Source organism: Halichoerus grypus, chromosome 8 (assembly GCF_964656455.1).
Source record: "Halichoerus grypus chromosome 8, mHalGry1.hap1.1, whole genome shotgun sequence".
NCBI classification, from domain to species: domain Eukaryota; kingdom Metazoa; phylum Chordata; class Mammalia; order Carnivora; family Phocidae; genus Halichoerus; species Halichoerus grypus.
The window spans coordinates 68,966,818-68,984,935 of NC_135719.1; the positions used below are offsets into that span (position 1 = coordinate 68,966,818).

The 18,118-nt window shown below is 45.3% G+C and overlaps 1 protein-coding gene across 6 annotated transcripts in view; it reads right to left on the reverse strand.

Annotated features, from left to right (window-relative positions):
• Positions 1-851: 851 nt before the first annotated feature.
• Positions 852-18,118, reverse strand: part of STARD9 (StAR related lipid transfer domain containing 9) — a 125,273-nt gene continuing 108,006 nt past the window's right edge. For 4 of the 6 annotated variants that reach the window (XM_078079476.1, XM_036084599.2, XM_036084602.2 and 1 more), the window contains 10 exons: positions 17,753-17,950; positions 17,161-17,344; positions 16,636-16,773; positions 4,526-4,643; positions 4,214-4,335; positions 3,923-3,987; positions 3,546-3,748; positions 3,232-3,329; positions 2,908-3,066; positions 852-2,360 (listed from right to left, as the gene is read on the reverse strand). In XM_078079476.1, the coding sequence (XP_077935602.1) occupies positions 2,259-2,360; positions 2,908-3,066; positions 3,232-3,329; positions 3,546-3,748; positions 3,923-3,987; positions 4,214-4,335; positions 4,526-4,643; positions 16,636-16,773; positions 17,161-17,344; positions 17,753-17,950 (1,387 nt within the window). In that variant the 3' untranslated portion in view covers positions 852-2,258. Of the gene's footprint in view, positions 2,361-2,907; positions 3,067-3,231; positions 3,330-3,545; positions 3,749-3,922; positions 3,988-4,213; positions 4,336-4,525; positions 4,644-16,635; positions 16,774-17,160; positions 17,345-17,752; positions 17,951-18,118 lie in introns of those variants that run through there. The other 2 variants (XM_036084606.2, XR_013450483.1) reach the window with 2 other exon arrangements.

Consider the following 18,118-nt stretch of genomic DNA (forward strand, 5'->3'; position numbering starts at 1 on the left):
CAAGCCCACTCAGTTCAATGTAGCACGGGCCCAATTTGGGAAACTCACCAGGGGCCTGTGTGAATCTTAAAGGCCCACTCTCTAGGCAGTAAGATAAACTTAGGAAGCACAGGCAGCTAATGAACTAGTGAATGAAACAGGTCCCTTTCTATGTATCTGCTCTCTCTACGAATTGTCTAAAACAGTGGTTTTCAAAGTGTGGTCCCCAGATCAGCAGCCTCAGAATCACCTAGGACTTCCTAGAAATACACATACGTTGGCGCCTCTCCAGATCCAGTCAGTCAGAAACTCTGGGGTATAACAAGTTCTCCAGGTGATTCTGATGAAGTCTGAGCGCCACCCATCGAAACCAAAATTTGACTTCCTCATGATCATTTAGAGCTGGGTCCCTGGACTTTCTTGAATACAATATTCCTTAGATTGCTGGCTCAGGCCAGGTGTGTGGCTCTCACAGTAAGGGGACAGGGTCGCCTCTGGGCAACCCATATGTTCAGATTCCCAATGGCGGCTCTGCCCAGAAGCCCAGAGGTGCTCACCTGTGAAAGAGCTTCCTTCCAGGGCGTTGTGGTCGCCAATGCAGGGCAGTGCCTGCTCTGGTATCCTCTCTCACGTGCATATCTGGGCTCCAGCAGGCTCCAGTGGGCCAACTGCTCGGGTTGCTGTTCACAAGCAAAGTGCTGCTGAGCTCATGGCAAGAACTCAGTATATTAGTGTGAACCATACAGCTTGAAACTGGGCCATGAGCAGTTGTTGCCATCATCATCTCGTTACCATCATCATACCGAGGCTAAATTCTGAGCTCAAATGATACAGTAGTCTTCACTAAATGAAAGGACACCACGGACTTCTAATTTGCAAGTGTTCTGACTTTTTCAATCAATAGTCTTAAGAGATTTATATGAAAAGAGATGGGAGTACATAAATAGGGTGTTAAATATACCAAAAACATTAACCAGAAAAATACATTTAAAGGCAATTTAAAAAGCCTTCAATCAATCTTACATAAGTAACAATCTGAGGTAAAAGAAAAAAAATCCTGCAAACACTTCTAAAGAAATCTGCGCTGTACCATACAGAAACTGACCTTTTCACCACATCTTTCCAAACCCCATATGGTCACCCTCTTCCACCAAAGATTGTAGGCACCAGAATGGAAGCTGGGACTCTCTCCCACCCCAACCACTTCCACATAACCATACAGAATACTCAAAGCTCAAGTTCAGCCAGGCTGAGGTACAAGAAAACCAAGCCCATTCCCCACCCGCTCCTAGACTAGCAATCCTACCCCAGCAGCATGGATGCTCAAGAGACCACTGAAGGCTGGCGCCAAGGCTCTGAGGGAGGTGAGGAACGGAACTGAGTTTCCTCCTAACAAATCACATACTTCCTCTAGGAGTTCTAGTATCTTCTCTCCAGTCTTTGAAAAGCAACTTTTCAGCTTTTTGAAATTCCTCTTGCCCTGTCAGCAGCCAGCATCTTGCTGCCCACCCCCACCCCTCCTCAAAGAGCTAGATTCCCCTCCTTGACCCCAAATCTGTCCAACCTGCTTCTACCGTGGTCTTCCCATTCTGAGCTCTGGAGTGATGGCTCCAAGACTGAGCATTGCTCAATACGCTGAAGGAGGCAAAGACCCAACTGTCCTCTCCTGTGAGGGAAAGGAAGGGGTGGGGGAAGCAAAAATTAATAATAAAGCATTTTGTAAAAAAACCCAAGGAGAAACGATTCTGAACATTGTTGTGGTTTGTGCAGCTGTTTTTTTAAACCATTTTTCTGGTTTGCTATTTTCCAATACTCCATTCCACAGTGGAGCTGAACGCTGGAGGCAGATTCCAAGGAGTCCTGGCCAATGGCTGCTTGCTTCCCTCCCTGCCCAAGGGCTGGGCCGGCAGAGCAAGGAAGCTTGGTGCCAGAGTCCCGCCCTCTCCCAGTTCGCTTATCCTGGTCTTCGAGCAGCTTGTCTGCCACAGGGTCCCAGGGACAGGAAAGAAAGGTGAGAAGTCCAAAACGGTGAGTTGAGCTTCTTTCACTCTGGCCAGCCAGGGCCAGGAGCTCAGGTCCCCTCACTCTGCAGAGGCGCCAGCTGTGACCCAAGTACTGATGGGGCTTTGCGCCGGCAGCTCGGTCCAAGTGCTGTCTGCCTGGTTAGCCACAGCCAGCCCAGCCTCTCCTTGCATCGTGGCACAGTGACGAGAGCCACCCTCGCATCACTGGCGCGTCCTGGGCCTGCGTCTCTGCAGCATCATCTTGACGGGAAGATGCTAACTACCAAGGAAGGAAGCCAGTCTGGCTATCACCAGCGGCTGCTGTTTGATGAAGGAGCTTAGGAGCTGAGGGGGGAAGCCTGGCGCGCCAAGTTCCACCTGAAATTAAGCAGAGAGGGAAGAGTTGAAGGTGTGAACGGACGTGGGAGAACGCGCCAGGCACCCGACAGGCACGAGGAGCCACCCAGGCTGTCGTGATGGGAAGAGCTCCTCCAACTGTCTGCGCTTCCAGAGTTTACAGGCCTCTGGGCTCTGCTGTTCAGATCTTGGCACGGGCTTCCCCTCCCGCTGATGAAGGTCACGGTGGGGAGCTGGGAGCGGAGAGGAAACAGACCGGGTCGTGCTTGCTCTGCTCTGCGGAAGCTGCGGCTCCTCCCTTGTCATGACTCCTCTATCTCCGGAGGACGCTGGCGACAGAGAGGCTAAAGGCCGCTGCGCGCTTCGGTGACTGAGCAACTCCATCCCCCTCCTGCCTCAGTTCCCCACTGACCGCCCCCTTACTGTGACTCAAGAAGCCCGAGTCTCCGGCTCTTGGGACACAGGGCCTGGGCACTGAAGGGTGTCGAGCAGCTCAAGAGAAAACTCCCATGGGGTGCCGGGGCCAAACTAAGGCATTCCGTGCCGCCAGCCACACAGGGAGGATCACCTGGGCCAAGTAGATGACTCTGGTGATCTCCTTTCCTTCCATGGTGACGGGCTGTAGGACCCAGGCACTGGGCAGGATCTCTCCTCGGACCATCTCCCTGCTAGGTCTCGGCATGGATGTGTCATAAACAGACTGAGCTGCCATGACAGACAGGTGCCCCTGGGGACAGAGAGTGATGGCGGTCAGACAGGGACAGGCTCCAGTGCAGCCAGCCTCTAAGCCATCCTCACGCCCGCCCAAACCTCCTTTGCCCAGAGGACCTGATGCCCACGATGACTGCCTCTCCCAGCACTCCAGCCCAAGGTCTGCCCACAGTGTCTTTACCACCAGCAAGACAGGCACCTCTTTGGCTTCCACGCAGACGCAGCAGAAATCCCGCGGCTGCTTCAGGGCACACAGGGTGGTATTGCACACCAAGTATACTGGAGGGTCAGGAATGGGGAGAGTCAGGAGGTGTGTGGATGGACTTCCCAGCCCAGAAGCACCCCCGATATCCCACCATTCTGCAACCTGACAGGCAAACCTAGCCTGAGTGATCCGGAGGTTGTCTGAGTATCTGGCCTCCCAAGAGGGCTGCCTCCAACCCTGCTCCCTCTGTCCCCTGGCCACGGCCCACGGGAAGCCTTCCCTGGGCTCACCCAGGTTGATGCTGTTGGTCACTCGATGATGCAGCCTTGCTGTCTGGATGGGCTTGTGGTACAGCGGCCACAGGGTGGGGTCACTCACAGCTGCCCATATGTGCGACAGTGGCTGGGACACCACGCTTGCCCCCAGGAAGCCATGCCGAGTAGAAGAAAACATCTTGTAGTAAAGCTGGACTTCCTGCTCCTCACCCTGATAGCTGGGGAACACCGAGGGTGGGGAAGAGGAAGAAGAGGTAAAAACTGGGCTCCAGGCTCAGAGAGTCGCAGCTCGGGGTGAGGGACTCAAGGAAGCCAGGGCAGAGAAGGGAAAGGAGAGAGGACAAACAGGACAGACAGCCGGCCAGGACAAGACGCTGGGCAAAGGCACTCACTTCCAGCCAGCTGCTGCCTGGTGGCTGAAGAGGTTGTGCAGATCATCGGAGCAAGCAGCCATTACCTGGAGACAGAGGGGTCACACCCACATTAGCGGGCACAGTACAACCCAGACCCTTGGATTAGCCATTCGCTCCGGCCAGCATGCACTGAATTCCCCTTCTGTCAACATGGAGAGCCGCTAGCAGCCTTGCTGGCCCTCATGTGCCCTGCTCGTTCCGTTTCCGCTCCTCCCCACCCAGCACAGGTCTGATAAAGGAACCATGGGGACAAGGGGAACAGTTCCTCACATCAGCAATAGAGAGGTCTACGATGTGCTTGGCCAAGTCCTGATAGGAGGAGGAGAAGCAGATCCCCAGGCTGGAGAGGCTGGACGGAGAAGTGCAGCAGCTGCCCAGGGAGGTTCTGTGGCCTGCAACGAACGGGCAGAGGCCATGCGACAGCATGAGCATCAAGGCCTCAGGGCAGCAACAGCCTCCTGAGGGACAGTGACCTGGGGCTGGTAACTTCAGGCTAGTGACTCCCTAGGATCTAGCAGACCTCAGCCCCTGAAGTCCCCAAACCAGGCAGGTAGCTATGTGCCCTCACCCCCCTCCACTCACTGTAAGCTAAGCTCTTCCAGGTGGACCCGGCCAGACTCAGGTGACTGTTCCTCACTGTGGAACTGCCCCGAACATCCCCTATCCAGGAGTCACTGGAATCAGGCAAGTTTATGTCCCCCTGCAGAAAAGAAGATGCTCAGGATCAGATCAAAGGCAGATAAAGAGAAACGCAGAGCACCAGAAAGCCCACGCAGAATTATCTCCTCTGCCTCTGAACTGTGCCAACAGTTTCCAACATAAAGGCTCAATCAAAAAGATGTTCCCCACGGGGATTACAGAAGGCTGGATGCCCCCAAGAAGTCAAGAGCAACAGAAACCAGTCCCTGGACAATCTCTCCTTATGCTTCAAGCCACAGGCTCAAAGACAGCTTGTAGGAGAGCTCCCAAAAGGGATCAGAACAAACGGAGCCTCAGAAGTCCCAGCACAGAGCATCAGTGGGTATGGGCTGGGGGGCGGCGGGGCTCTCTACCACTGTGGCAACAGGAATGAGGCCATGGCTAGAGCTGGGATTTGTGGGATAGCAAACAAAGCCCAAGTGGAAAGCGGGGCGGAGGGGGAGAGCAATGGGCTGTGAGAAGCTTGACCCTTGGGCCTGACCTCCCAGAACCTCTACACCCACCCCACCCCGCCATGCCCCATACAGCAGCTAAGCCAAAGGTCCTAATTTGGAACCAGATGGGGATGACCCTCTGAATCTGCAATATGTTTCTCCCACCTTTACCTCAGCCAGCAACTCAAGGACATGACCTTGACTCCTGCTGAACCTAACAGGTACCATCCATCCCACCTCTATCATCAGTTTTTAACCTACTGCTACTCTAAAGACAAGAAGAGGTGAATACAGACAGTTCTACCTCCATCCTTGCCTCCATTCCTCCTGCTGCAACATTACAAGTGGTCTCTCCTACTTTAGGCAGGTCCCTCTGTCTCAGACTGAGGTCTTGTGCCCTCTTCTTGGGAACTTTCCACTGCTGATCATCTCCTTCACCTGTTGCCTCTGCCTCACCCTCTTCACTGGATGCTTCCTATGAGCACTGAAGCATGCAAAAACCTCTCCCACCTTTAAAAACCTTCCTCAAAGGGGTCTTTGCTCTTCCACCCACAGATATGCTTCTTGAAACAACTGTCACCATTTGCCATCTCCCAGCTTTCACTCCCTTCTGAACCCACTTGAACCTAGCATCTGCCTCACCACTCCGCCAAAGAGCAATCAGCCACGTCTCTGTGATGTCCATGTGGCTGGATCTGATCAGTGACTCCCAGTCCCCATCTTACTGAACCTCTCAGAGAACTTCCACTCATCCAGCCTCTCCCTTCCACTTGAGATACTCGATGCCTGAGTTCCCACGCTCCTCGCTTCCTATCTCTGTGGTGCTTCTCCCCGATTTCCTGTGTTGGCTCATCCTCCTCAAACAAAAACTGCTATTCTGGGATTCTTTCAAGACTCAGGCGTAGGCCCTCTTTTCTCCCTCAATAATATACTCCTAGGGGATTCCATCTGCTCCCACTGCTACACTGATGATTTCCAAAATTAAATATCCATGGATTGATCAATAAATATTACTGAGACAACGGGCTGCCATGTGAAAAAAAGGTTACATCAGAGACCCATTTCATACATCATGCCAATATAAATTCTTCATAATTTGTGGCTCAAAATATATGGAGTGGAGGAAAATTTATTATTACTACAAGAAAATATAAATTTTTAAAAATTATCTCATAGTGGGGCTATGCCTTCCTAAACAGGGCACAAATTCCAGAAGCCATGAAACTAAAGACTAATGAACACTAGGCAACACAGAATTAACATTTTCCAGGTAGTAATAAATATCATAAACAAAATAAAAACACACACACAACTAGGAAAAAAAACCTGGTATCTCAAATGACACAAAAGGGTAATTTTCTTAATATAAAAAGGGCCACCAAAACCAAGAAGTGGACATAATACACTGGCCCGGAGCACAAAGACAAAGGGCTCTAAAGTACCTGACAAGGCACTCGATCTCAGACACAAGGGCAGAACCAAACTGCAAACCAAAACTAAAATGAAGTATGTATTTTATGCCTATCACCCTGGCAAAGACTAAAGGAAATAATCGTTAGCAGAGTGGTCAGGTACTATTTAAGAGTGTAAATTGGCATACTTTGGAAACATTTACTACATATTTTAAATTTAAAATGTCCTTTGACCTAGCAAAGAACAGATGTTCTTTCATTTAAGTATAAAGGCAATAAACAAACATTTTCAAATATGAACTCAGAGACCCTAGAGAAAGTGCCCATGAGTCTTTCTTGTAGAAAGAATGCCGGGCCAATAACTGGAAGTGAGTAGAGTCCATTTAATCTAGCGTAAGAATATCTCTATGCATGCAAACATTATAAACAATGTAGAAATACTTATCAAAAAGACAAGGTGCAAATACACTGATTTCCTCATGTTTTATCACCAGGGTGAAAAGAAAACTGCTAATCCAGCAATAAAGACTATTTGAAGATATAAAAGTGATCATGAAAAGAATTTTTTAAAGACTTCCAGATTATCCGAAAAGACACACATATTCACCCTCAAAGTAGAGAACACACAGACATGATGATAAAAAAAATTTTTAGGGGCGCCTGGGTGGCTCAGTCGTTAAGCGTCTGCCTTCGGCTCAGGTCGTGATCCCGGAGTCCTGGGATCGAGCCCCGCATCGGGCTCCCTGCTCTGCGGGAAGCCTGCTTCTCCCTCTCCTGCTCCCCCTGCTGGTGTTCCCTCTCTCGCTGTGTCTCTCTCTGTCAAATAAATAAATAAAATCTTTAAAAAAAAAAAAAAAAAAAAATTTTTAGATGTCCATGGGAATATTCATAACCAAAAAAAAAAACCCAACAAATTCAAAAAATAGAAATCACATTTCTCTGAAATCATACATACTCAAATGCACAACAAACAAACTAAAAATAGCAAAATCAGAAAACACAAGAGCCTTTCTACCAAAAAAAGTTTTTAAAATCTCTTAACAACAACTGGATCAAGGAAGAAATACAAACTGAAATTGCAAAACTGCTATAAAAAATAGATAAAAATAATTTATGGGCTATAACTAAAGCAGGGCTCAGGTAGAAATTTCTAGCTTTAAATATTTACATCAATGAAAAAATAATCAATGAATGCTATAACAACTATATATGAATAAATTAGATAACTTAGATGAAATGGACAAATCACTAGGAAGACAGGAATTACCAAAACTGACTCGAAAAGAAACAATATCTGAACAGACATTTAATGATACTGAATTAGCAATCAAAAAAATTCCCACAAAGAAAATTTCAAGATGAGATCAGCTTCATTAGCTTCAAATCTACCAAACATTTAAAGAACACCAATACTTCACAAATTCTTCCCAAAAACAGAAGAGGAGGGAATGCTTCATAAGTCATTCTGTAAGTCCCTGACACAAAACCAAAGACATCAGATAAATACCCCTTAGGCATACAGACACACAAATCACCAACAAAATATTAGGAAACTGAATCTAGCATCACAGAAAGAGGAATATACACATGACCAAGTATACACCATTCCTGGGATATACTTAGTTCAACATACAAAAATCAATCATGTAATACACCATGTTGTGTTTTTTTTTAGATTTTTTTTTTATTTATTTGACAGAGAGAGACACAGCGAAAGAGGGAACATAAGCAGGGGGAGTGGGAGAGGGAGAAGCCAGCTTCGCGCCGAGCAGGGAGCCCGATGCGGAGCTCGATCCCAGGACCCTGGGATCATGACCTGAGCCGAAGGCAGACGCTTAACGACTGAGCCACCCAGGTGCCCCCACACCATGTTAATAAAGGAAAAAATCCACACTATCATCTCAATAGATGCAGAAAAAGTATTTGACTAAATTCAACACCTTTTCGTGATAAAAACACTCAACAAAGTAGGACTGGAAGGGAACCTGATAAAGATTATCCAAAAAAACACACAGTTAACATCATACTTAATGGTGAAAGGCTGGATGGTTTTCTCCTAATATCAGAAACAAGGATGTATGCTCTCATAGCACTTCTATTCCACATTGAACTGGAGATTCTACTGGGGCAATTAGGCAAGAAAAAAACAACAATAAAGGCAGATGCTATGAGCTGGTGTACAGAATAACCTAAGGAATCTGCTAAAAAGCTATTAGAACTAATACATGAGTTCAGCAAGGGTACAGGAGACAAGATGAATATACAAAAATCAACTGTATTTCTGTCGAGTAGCAATGAACAAACTGAAAATGAAATTAAGAAAACAATTCCATTTGGGGCACCTGGGTGGCTCAGTTGCTTAAGCATCTGACTCTTGATTTCAGCTCAGGTCATGATCTCAGAGTCCTGAGATGGAGCCCTGCATTGGGCTCAATGCTCAGTGAGGAGCCTGCTGGGGATTCTCTCTCTCCTCTCCCTCTGTTCCTCCTGTCCCTCCCTCCCTCCCTCCCTCCCTCCTTCCCTTTTCCTCTCTCTCAAATAAATAAATCTTTAAAAAAAAAAAATTCCATTTACAATAGCATCAAAGGAATAAAATACTTAAGAATAAATTTAACAAAACAAATTCAAAACTCACACTCTGAAAACTATAAAACACTGTTGAAAACAAAGAAGACCTGAATAAAAGGAAAGATACCCCCTGTTCATGGATTGAAAGACATTGTTAAGATGTTTAATATATCCCAAATTGATGTACAGATTTGATTCAATCCAAATCCAAATCCCACCTGACTTCTTTGCAGAAATTGATAAGCTGATCCCTAAAATTCACATGAAAGTTCAAGGGACACAGAACAGTCAAACAATCTTGCAAAAGAACATAGTTGGACACCTCCTGACTTCAAAATTTGCTACAAAGCTACCATAATCAAGACAGTGGTACTGGCATAAGAACAGACATATAATTCAATGGAATAAAATTCAGAGTCCAGAAATAAATCCATACATTGATGGTCAATTCATCTTCGACAAAGGTGCCAAGACAATTCAGTGAGGGGAAACAATAGTTGTTTGAACAAATGGTCCTGGGACAACTAGATATTCACATGCAAAAGAATGAAATTCAACCCCTAATTTTGGCTCACTAGTATACAAACATTAATTCAAATGGATCAAAGACCTAAATGTAGGAACTAAAACTATACAACTATTAAAAGAAAATACAGGCATACCGTGGAGATATTGCAGGTTTAGTTCCAGACCATCGGAATAAAGTGAGTATCACAATAAAGTGAGTCAAATGATTTTGGTTTGTTTCCCAGTGCATAAAAAAGTGATGTTTATACTATACTGTAGTCTACTAAGTGTGCACTATCATTATGTCTAAAAAAACAATGTGTACAACCTTAATTTAAAAATACTTTATCGCTAAAAAATGCTAACCATCATTGGAGCTTTCAGTGAGTCATAATCACTAACCACAGATCATCATAACAAATACAACAATAACGAAAAAGTTGGCAATATTTCAAGAATTACCAAAATGTGACAAAGAGACACCCAGTGAGCAAATGCTGTTGGAAAAATAGTGTTGGAAGAACAGCACTTGCTTAACACAGGACTGCCACAAACATTCAATTTGTAAAAAACACATTATCTGCGAAGCACAATAAAACAAGGCATGTATGCCCGTACAGGCATAATCTTTGTAACCTTGGACTGGGCAACAATTTCTCAGATATGAAACCAAAAACTCAGGAAATAAAAAAATAAATAAAGTGAACACCATCAAAACATTTGTGCTTCAAAGGACATCACCAGAAAGTGTAAAGACAATACACAGAATGGGATACAATTTTTACAAACCATATAATTGATAAGGGACTTGTACTAGAATATATAAAGAATTCTTAAGCTCAACAAAAAGACAACCCAATTATAAAATGGACAAAAGATCTTAATAGACATTTATCCAAAGAAAACATATAAATGGCTAGTAAGCAAATGACAAGATGCTCAAAGCCTTTAAATATCAGGATAATGCAAAAATCAAAACCACACTGAGGTACCACGTCACATCCACTAGGATGACTATAAAGAAAGAGAAAGGTGTTGGCCGGGATGTAGAGAAATGCAGTGCTCATACACTGCTGGTGGGACTGTGGAATAGTGTAGCTTCTGTGAAAAATAGTCTGGTAGTTGTTAAAAATATTGAAACACGCAGTTACCCTATGACCCATCAACCCAATTCCTAGGTATATACCCAAAAATCATGAAAAAATACATCCATACAAAACCTTTTTCTTTTTAAAGATATTTGTCAGAGAGAGCGCGAGCAAGAGAATGTATGTGTGCACACGGGCACATGAGCAGGGGGAAGGGGCAGAGGGAGAAGCAGTCTCCCTGCTGAGCAAGAAGCCTATTTCGGGGCTTGATCACAGGACCCTGGGATCATGACCTGAGCAGAAGGCAGATGCTTAACCGACTGAGCCACTCAGGTGGCCCCAAAACTTTTTTTTTTAAGTCAATAAGTTTTTATTTAAGGAATTTTACGTGTGATTCCTTCTAATGCCAATCACCATAATTCCTCCAAAGTCAGAATCATAATCTTCAAAACAGCCCTTTTAAAAAGAACTGTTGTTCAATCCACAGTTGTCACTGTGAGTCCAGAGTTCCTTCAGTCGGGCTTCTTTGATCTCCACTTGAATATGGACATACTTCAAAAATTCCCCACCTGTAATCTTTGGGATCCAGTTTCTTTACATCCACATTTAGGGTTAGAGTAGATGGATCTGCCTGGTTCTCAATTTCAGACACCCTCTAAACATGAATGAGTTCAAATCCTATTCACCCCTAAACTATCACACCCTAGAATTGTACAGATTGTTGGGATACACCCATACCTACATTTTTAAAAATCTATTAGGTCTTTCACATAGTTTTATAGCAGATAGATAGATGTCTTGTAGCTCTTTCCCACAGACCTAACACACAGTTCCCATAGAAAAACTTTTATGTGAATGTTTACAGCAGCATTATTCATAATAGGCAAAAAGTGGAAAAAATCTAAATATCCATCAACTGACGAATGAATGATTAAAATGTGACCTATTCACACAATGTGTTATTACTGGTCATAAAAAGGAATGATCGTCTGATACATGCTACAATGTGGATGAACCCTGATGGGTTCAGTTACTGTCTTCCAAAAAAAGATATATTTTAAGTCCTAACCCCTGGTCTCTATAAGTGTGACCCTATTTGGATTACACTGGATGTAATCAAGTTATAATGAGGTCATACTGGATTAGAGTGGGCCCCAAATCCAATGACTAGTGTCCTTTAAGAAGAGCAGTGAAGACAACCAAGAGACACAGAGAGAAGCCATGTGATGGCAGGGGCAGAGATCGGGGTGATACAGTTCCAAGGCAAGGACTGCCTCCAACTACAAGAAGCCCAGAGAGGAGCATGAAACAGATTCTTCCCCCAGAGCTTTCAAAGGAAGCATGGCCATGTCGATGCTATCATTTCAGACTCCTGGCCTTAAGAAGTATGAGAGAATAAATTTCTGTTGTTTTAAGCCACCCTGTTATTTGTTACAGCAACTTTAGGAAATTAATACAACCCTGAAAACATTATGCCAAGTGAAATAAGCCAGTCACAAAGGACCACATACTATATGATTACATTTTATGAAATGTCCAGAACAGGCAAATCCATAGAGGTGGAAAGCAGTGCTTATCCAGGGCTAGGGGATGATGGGTTTGGGGAGTGATGACTAATGGCCATGGGGATTTTTTCTGGGGTAATGAGAATATTCTAAAATTGATAGTGGTGGGGTGCCTGGGTGGCTCAGTCATTAAGTGTCTGCCTTCGGCTCAGGTCATGATACCAGGGTCCTGGGATCGAGCCCCGCATCAGGCTCCGGGCTCAGCGGGAAGCCTGCTTCTCCCTCTCCCACTCCCCCTGCTTGTGTTCCTGCTCTCTCTCTCTCTCTCTGTCAAATAAATAAATAAAATCTTTAAAAAAAAAATTGATTGTGGTGATGGATACATAACTCTGTGAATGTACTAAAAGCCAATGAATTATAACAACAAAAGAATAAATGAATTAAAGGAAGTGCTCAAAAAAAGGAGGGACATATTATAAGGGCACAAGACTCAATGTGAAAGAACTCCAAATAAGGAAAGCTGGTACAATCTGAGCAAGGAAATTAATAATGATAGTATTAGAGGGGCACCTGGGTGGCTCAGTTGGTAAGCATCTACCTTCAGCTCAGGTCATGATCCCAGGGTCCTGGGATGGAGCCCCGCATCAGGTTCCCTGCTCAGCGGGGAGTCTGCTTCTCCCTCTGTCCCTCCCCCTGCTTGTGCTTGCTCGCTCTCTCTCTGTCAGATAAATAAAATCTTTAAAAAAAAATGATAGTATTAGATTATAACCTACAAAATAACATATTTATGAGACCAAACTGAACAAAGTAAATGACTGAATAAATAGGGAGAGAAGAGTAATACATCCTTACAGAAAAATTCTAATTAATAAATGTAGAAGAGGGGCGCCTGGGTGGCTCAGTTGTTAAGCATCTGCCTTCTGCTCAGGTCATGATCCCAGGGTCCTGGGATCGAGCCCCACATCGGGCTCCCTGCTCAGCGGGGAGTCTGCTTCTCCCTCTCCCACGCCCCCTGCTTGCATTCCCTCTCTTGCGGTGTCTTTGTCAATTAAATAAATAAATAAAATCTTAAAAAAAAAAGTATCTGCCAAATGTTTATTAATTATAAAGAGAAAAATAGTAACTTTCAGCGGACAGCTCCCAGACATCACTGTAACTTCAAGGTTAACACCACTAATAAGACATACTGACATCATGCACCCTCTGATATAAAGCACTAAGGGTAAGGCATTTGCAGGAGACATATTTACACAACAATATCATTTGTTGTTTGTCTAAAACTCTAACTGACGTCCTGTGTTTTTCTTTGCTTTATCTGGCAACCAAAAATGAGAAGGGCACATTGTTTCTGTGGTATTCTTGCCAAAAATGCATAACTTCAATCTAATCATGAGAAAATAGCAAACACATTCTACAAAACTACTGACCACAAGACACGACTTAGAAATTATCACAAGAAAAAGGAATTAATTTTTTAAAGCAGAAATTAACAAATTAGGATCAAAACTGACTCCAGAAGAAATGGAAAAATCTAAACCAGGGATTGGCAAACTTTTTCTGTAAAGGTCTAGACAGTATTTGAGGCTTTGTGGACCATTTGAGTAGTTTCATCTACTCAGTTCTGCCATTGTAACATAAACACCATCACAGACAACACATAAATAAATGGGCAAGGCAATATTCCAGTACAACTTCATTTACCAAAATAGGCAGAGGGCCAGATCTGGCCAAAGAGCCTTGTTTATCAACTCCTGATCTCATCAGACCACTTTCTTTTTTTCAGAGAGAGAGCATGCACGTACTGGGGCGGGGGCAGCATGGGCAGAGGGAGAGAGGGAATCTCAAGCAGGATCCAAGCCCAGGGCAAAGCGGATCTCACAACCCTGAGATCATGAATGGAGCTGAAATCAAGAATCGGATGCTTAACCAACTGAGCCACCCAGGCACCCTGTATCAACCACATTTTATCTATCCACTCTCCCAGTGATGGATTCTCAAATGGTTTCCAACTCTTTATCACTTCAAATAATGCCTTAATAAATAATTTCATACATGTCCCCTCATAAACTATGCAAGCACTGCTGGATCATAAGAACCTATAAAGGCTCCTATTTCCCCAAAAGTCCTGCCAACATCTGACTTTCTAATTTTTGACAATTAATAGGTATAAAGTTCTATTACTTTTTAACTATTCCTGAACATTTTATTCCTATAAAAGAAATATAACACTGATAACGATACCTGAAACATATTGCAAAAACATAAACTAAAGGGAAAAAACTCATAAATATTGATGCAAAATCCTGAATAAATAGCAAATAGACTCTGACAGCACATTAAAATAATACAGCATATGCATAAATATACAGTGTATTATAGGATTGATTCCAGAATGCAAGAATGGTTCAATATTATCCCATCAATCAGATGATCATCTCCAAAGACTGAAATAACCATTCTATGTAAGAATGCTCTGTAAAATAGGAATAGATAGATACTTACTTAGTATTGAAAAATATATCTAGCTCAGCTCAAAAACTAGCACCCAGCTTACAGGGAGAAACACTAGAAGCAGTCCCCAAAACTTGTCAATATTAAGATCTCAAATACACATACTCTTTGTATGAGTCCACTTCTAGATATATTTGCACATGTGTGGAATGATACATACACAAAGTTACTTATTGCAGCACTGTTCATACATGACAGCAAAAGGCTGAAGTCAAGCCCCCCTGCACGGCAGCACTGTTCCCTTGGGTGGGCTAAAGGAGGAGGACCAGGTTCTCAGGCAACAGGAACAGGTACTTCCCTATATACCTTCATAGATGTCTACGTTTTTTGTCTTTTCTACCACATGAATGGTAGAAATACCATATGAATAGATTATCTATGCAAAACATTACATTTAAAAACATGCAAAGAGAAAAAGGAAACACTATTTCAGCTGTTAAAAAGGATAAGTCAGCAGCAGATTTGCTGGTGTGCAGTGCCGTCCAAAAGACATTCTTCAGGATGTAAAGGGGCAAAGCAGGTAGAGTATGCTGCCATTCATGTGTTTTAGAAATATACACACATTCTCAAAAAAAAAATTAAAAAATATATATATATAACAAAAATATAAGAAATAAAATTTTAAATAGAAAGAAAAAATATATATAAGAAGAAAATTTAAAGAAAAAGATACGTACATTCTTATAGATATTAAAACATAGAACGTATTCCAGAATGCCTCTGGAAATATACACCATACTGGTGTGTGATTGCTTCTGGGGAGGGCAAACAGGAGATTGAAAGATGAACTTGCCATCGTATGTCCTTTGTTACTGTCTGAATATTATTTTTTTTACTATGTGAAGTTTAATAGAAAACAAATTTCAAATTTTATATCCCCAGCCAGATCTTACCTCTAAGCTCCAGATCTATATTTCCAACTGCTCCCCTCAGATTTCTCACAGGCACTACAAACCCAGTAAGTGCAAAACCAGACTCACGATCTTCCCCACAAAACCTGTCCTCCTCCAATGCTCCACACACTGTCGCCATCACGGCCCCTTCAGCTGCTCAAGCCAGAAGTGTGTGTTGTCCCCAGATCCACCCTGTCCCCTCCTCACAGGCAGTGGGCTCCTGCGTCTCTGTCCACGGCACCCTCTGTGCTCGTCTTCACTGGCAGGGCTCCTGGCTGGGCGAGGGGCACCTCTCACTGGGCTTTGCCATGGTCATCAATGGCTCTACCCACAGCTGCTCTGCCCCCTTCTCCTGTAATCTCATCGTCCTGCTCCCCTCCTTCAAAGCTTTACAGCAACTTCTGGGAAGTAACATGAGCACATGGATCCAAAAAGGGCCAGAATTCTCAATAGAGTCTATGTGATTTTCCCTTTCCTGGTCCTTCCTCAAGTCATTCCTGTCTCACTATTGTGCAGCCACACCAGCCTTCTTCCAGTTCCTCCAACTCTTCCTCCCTCAGGGCCTCACTTGCCAAGCCCTCTGCCTGGAAGACTGTGCTCCCACTCCCATCTCTCCTGACACCTGACACCCCAGCACTAAGCTCTTCCTCTGTTCACTGCCTCTCACCCCTCCTGGTCGCAGTTTAAAGGCACCCTCTTCAGACCATCTTTGCTGACCTACCAGACTAGATCAGATCCTGTTTTATGTTGGCTTAGAACCCCTTCTTCATATAACTTACTACGATGATGATTAAATAATCACAAAATAAGCTGTACTTAGCCCTCTAACAGGCTTAAGGACAAGAATGGTTTTGCTCACTGCTATATCCCCAGTGCCTAAAATACTACCTACAAAATAAACACTTGTTGGATGAATAAACAGGAGTGGGAGACAAAACTAAAGGGAAAACCAAAGGCTATCTATCATCCACGAGAAGGGCTCATGTCAGCAGCAGCCTCCAGCAGGGAGAACTTCCTGCCCCAACTCGTGCCTCTGGTCTGCCCCCTGGCTCATTGCTAGCATCTGCCTGCTCACCACACTGTCTGGGGACTGGAGCTGGTCTGGCAAGGCTGTGCTGCTACTGTAGCCGGAGGTACCACCAGAGGAGAGGCTTCCACTGGAGCTGGTACACAGGGAGGTGGACATGGCCAGGGTGTGCAGCTTTTCTTCTTCCTGAGAAGGACAGGGGGCTGTCAACCAGCTTCTGGTGTACCCACTACCCACTCCTCCCCGAACACCACCCCTTCTCACCTCCCCAGCACCCATTACCTCCCAGCACCTCCCATCTCAACCTGAAACCCTCATGCCTCCCCACATGCCGACCCCAACTAAAAACCAAAGCTGCCTCCTCCCAGACTCTGGCCTGGGGACAGGAGTGGTCGGAGCAGGATGATATGTAAAAAGAGTGAGCACAGCTTTGAGCTGGTACTAAGAGTCCAACACCTTCCTCCAAATGCCACATCCCGATTCAGAGGCAGCCCCAGTGAAGGCTGACCCAGTCTGACATCTGCCCCAGGCTCCAGGCCTACCCTGACATCACTGGCTTGCCCCACTCCCCACCCTCAGCAGCTGGGAGATGATCTGCTGGCGGATTCTCAGCTTCTCCTGCTCAGTCTGCTCCCGTAGTCGGGCCCGGGCCCGGGCAATCTCCACCTTGGCCTCCTCTCGGGCACGCTGGTATTCTTGCAGCATCAGTGCTATGTCAGAGGCGGGGTGAGCAGACCGCGATGCCGAACCTGGGCTCCTGAGGAAAACCATAGGGTAGAGAGATGCCCTCTAACACTGTGGGTAGGTGGGTGACAGCCTTGGCCTGCTCGTCCCAGACCTATTCAACACCATCCTCTCTTTGCCTACAGTTTCGTTTTACAACCCATTTTGAGACTCAGGCCTACTGTCTTACATGGTAGGTCACAGCCACTCTGCCCACCCTCTCCCATTACCTCTGCCCCCACTTATTCCCTCCCACATCCTCCTCTTTTCCTTGCCCCATTCTCCCACGGTCACCTCCACTTGCTCACAGGAGTGTGGGACCCACTCTTGGAATCACTCCTGTCAAAGGAAGCTGCACCTCCACTCTCCAGGCCCTGCTCCCCACAGCCCTCACCCTATACACAACCTGCTCTCTGCGGGGTTCTGGGTCCACCCTTCTTACCTGGTGGTCTCCACAACATCCTTCCTCAGTTGCTGCAGGTATTCTCTGCGCCTGCTGGGTAGGTCAGGGTCCCGGGTGGGGAGATCTCTGTTGGGCAGGAGGCTCAGGTGCTTCTGGGGACCGAGGTTCCGTGTCCAGTGGAAGTTCTGAAGTCGTTCAGCCCGCTCTCTCCGGAGGGTCTCAATGGTTTGTTTTTGCCTGAGACAAAATGTGATTGATTCACTTAAGCTGGCCCTGAATGCCCTTCTCCATCTTAAGATCTACCTCTGATCCCCAGAAGATCCTAGAGCTTAGCAGAGGAAAAAGGAATAGCCAGCTATTAGCCTTCTCTGATTCTCTTTCAGCCCACCTCTTGCCCTACCCCGC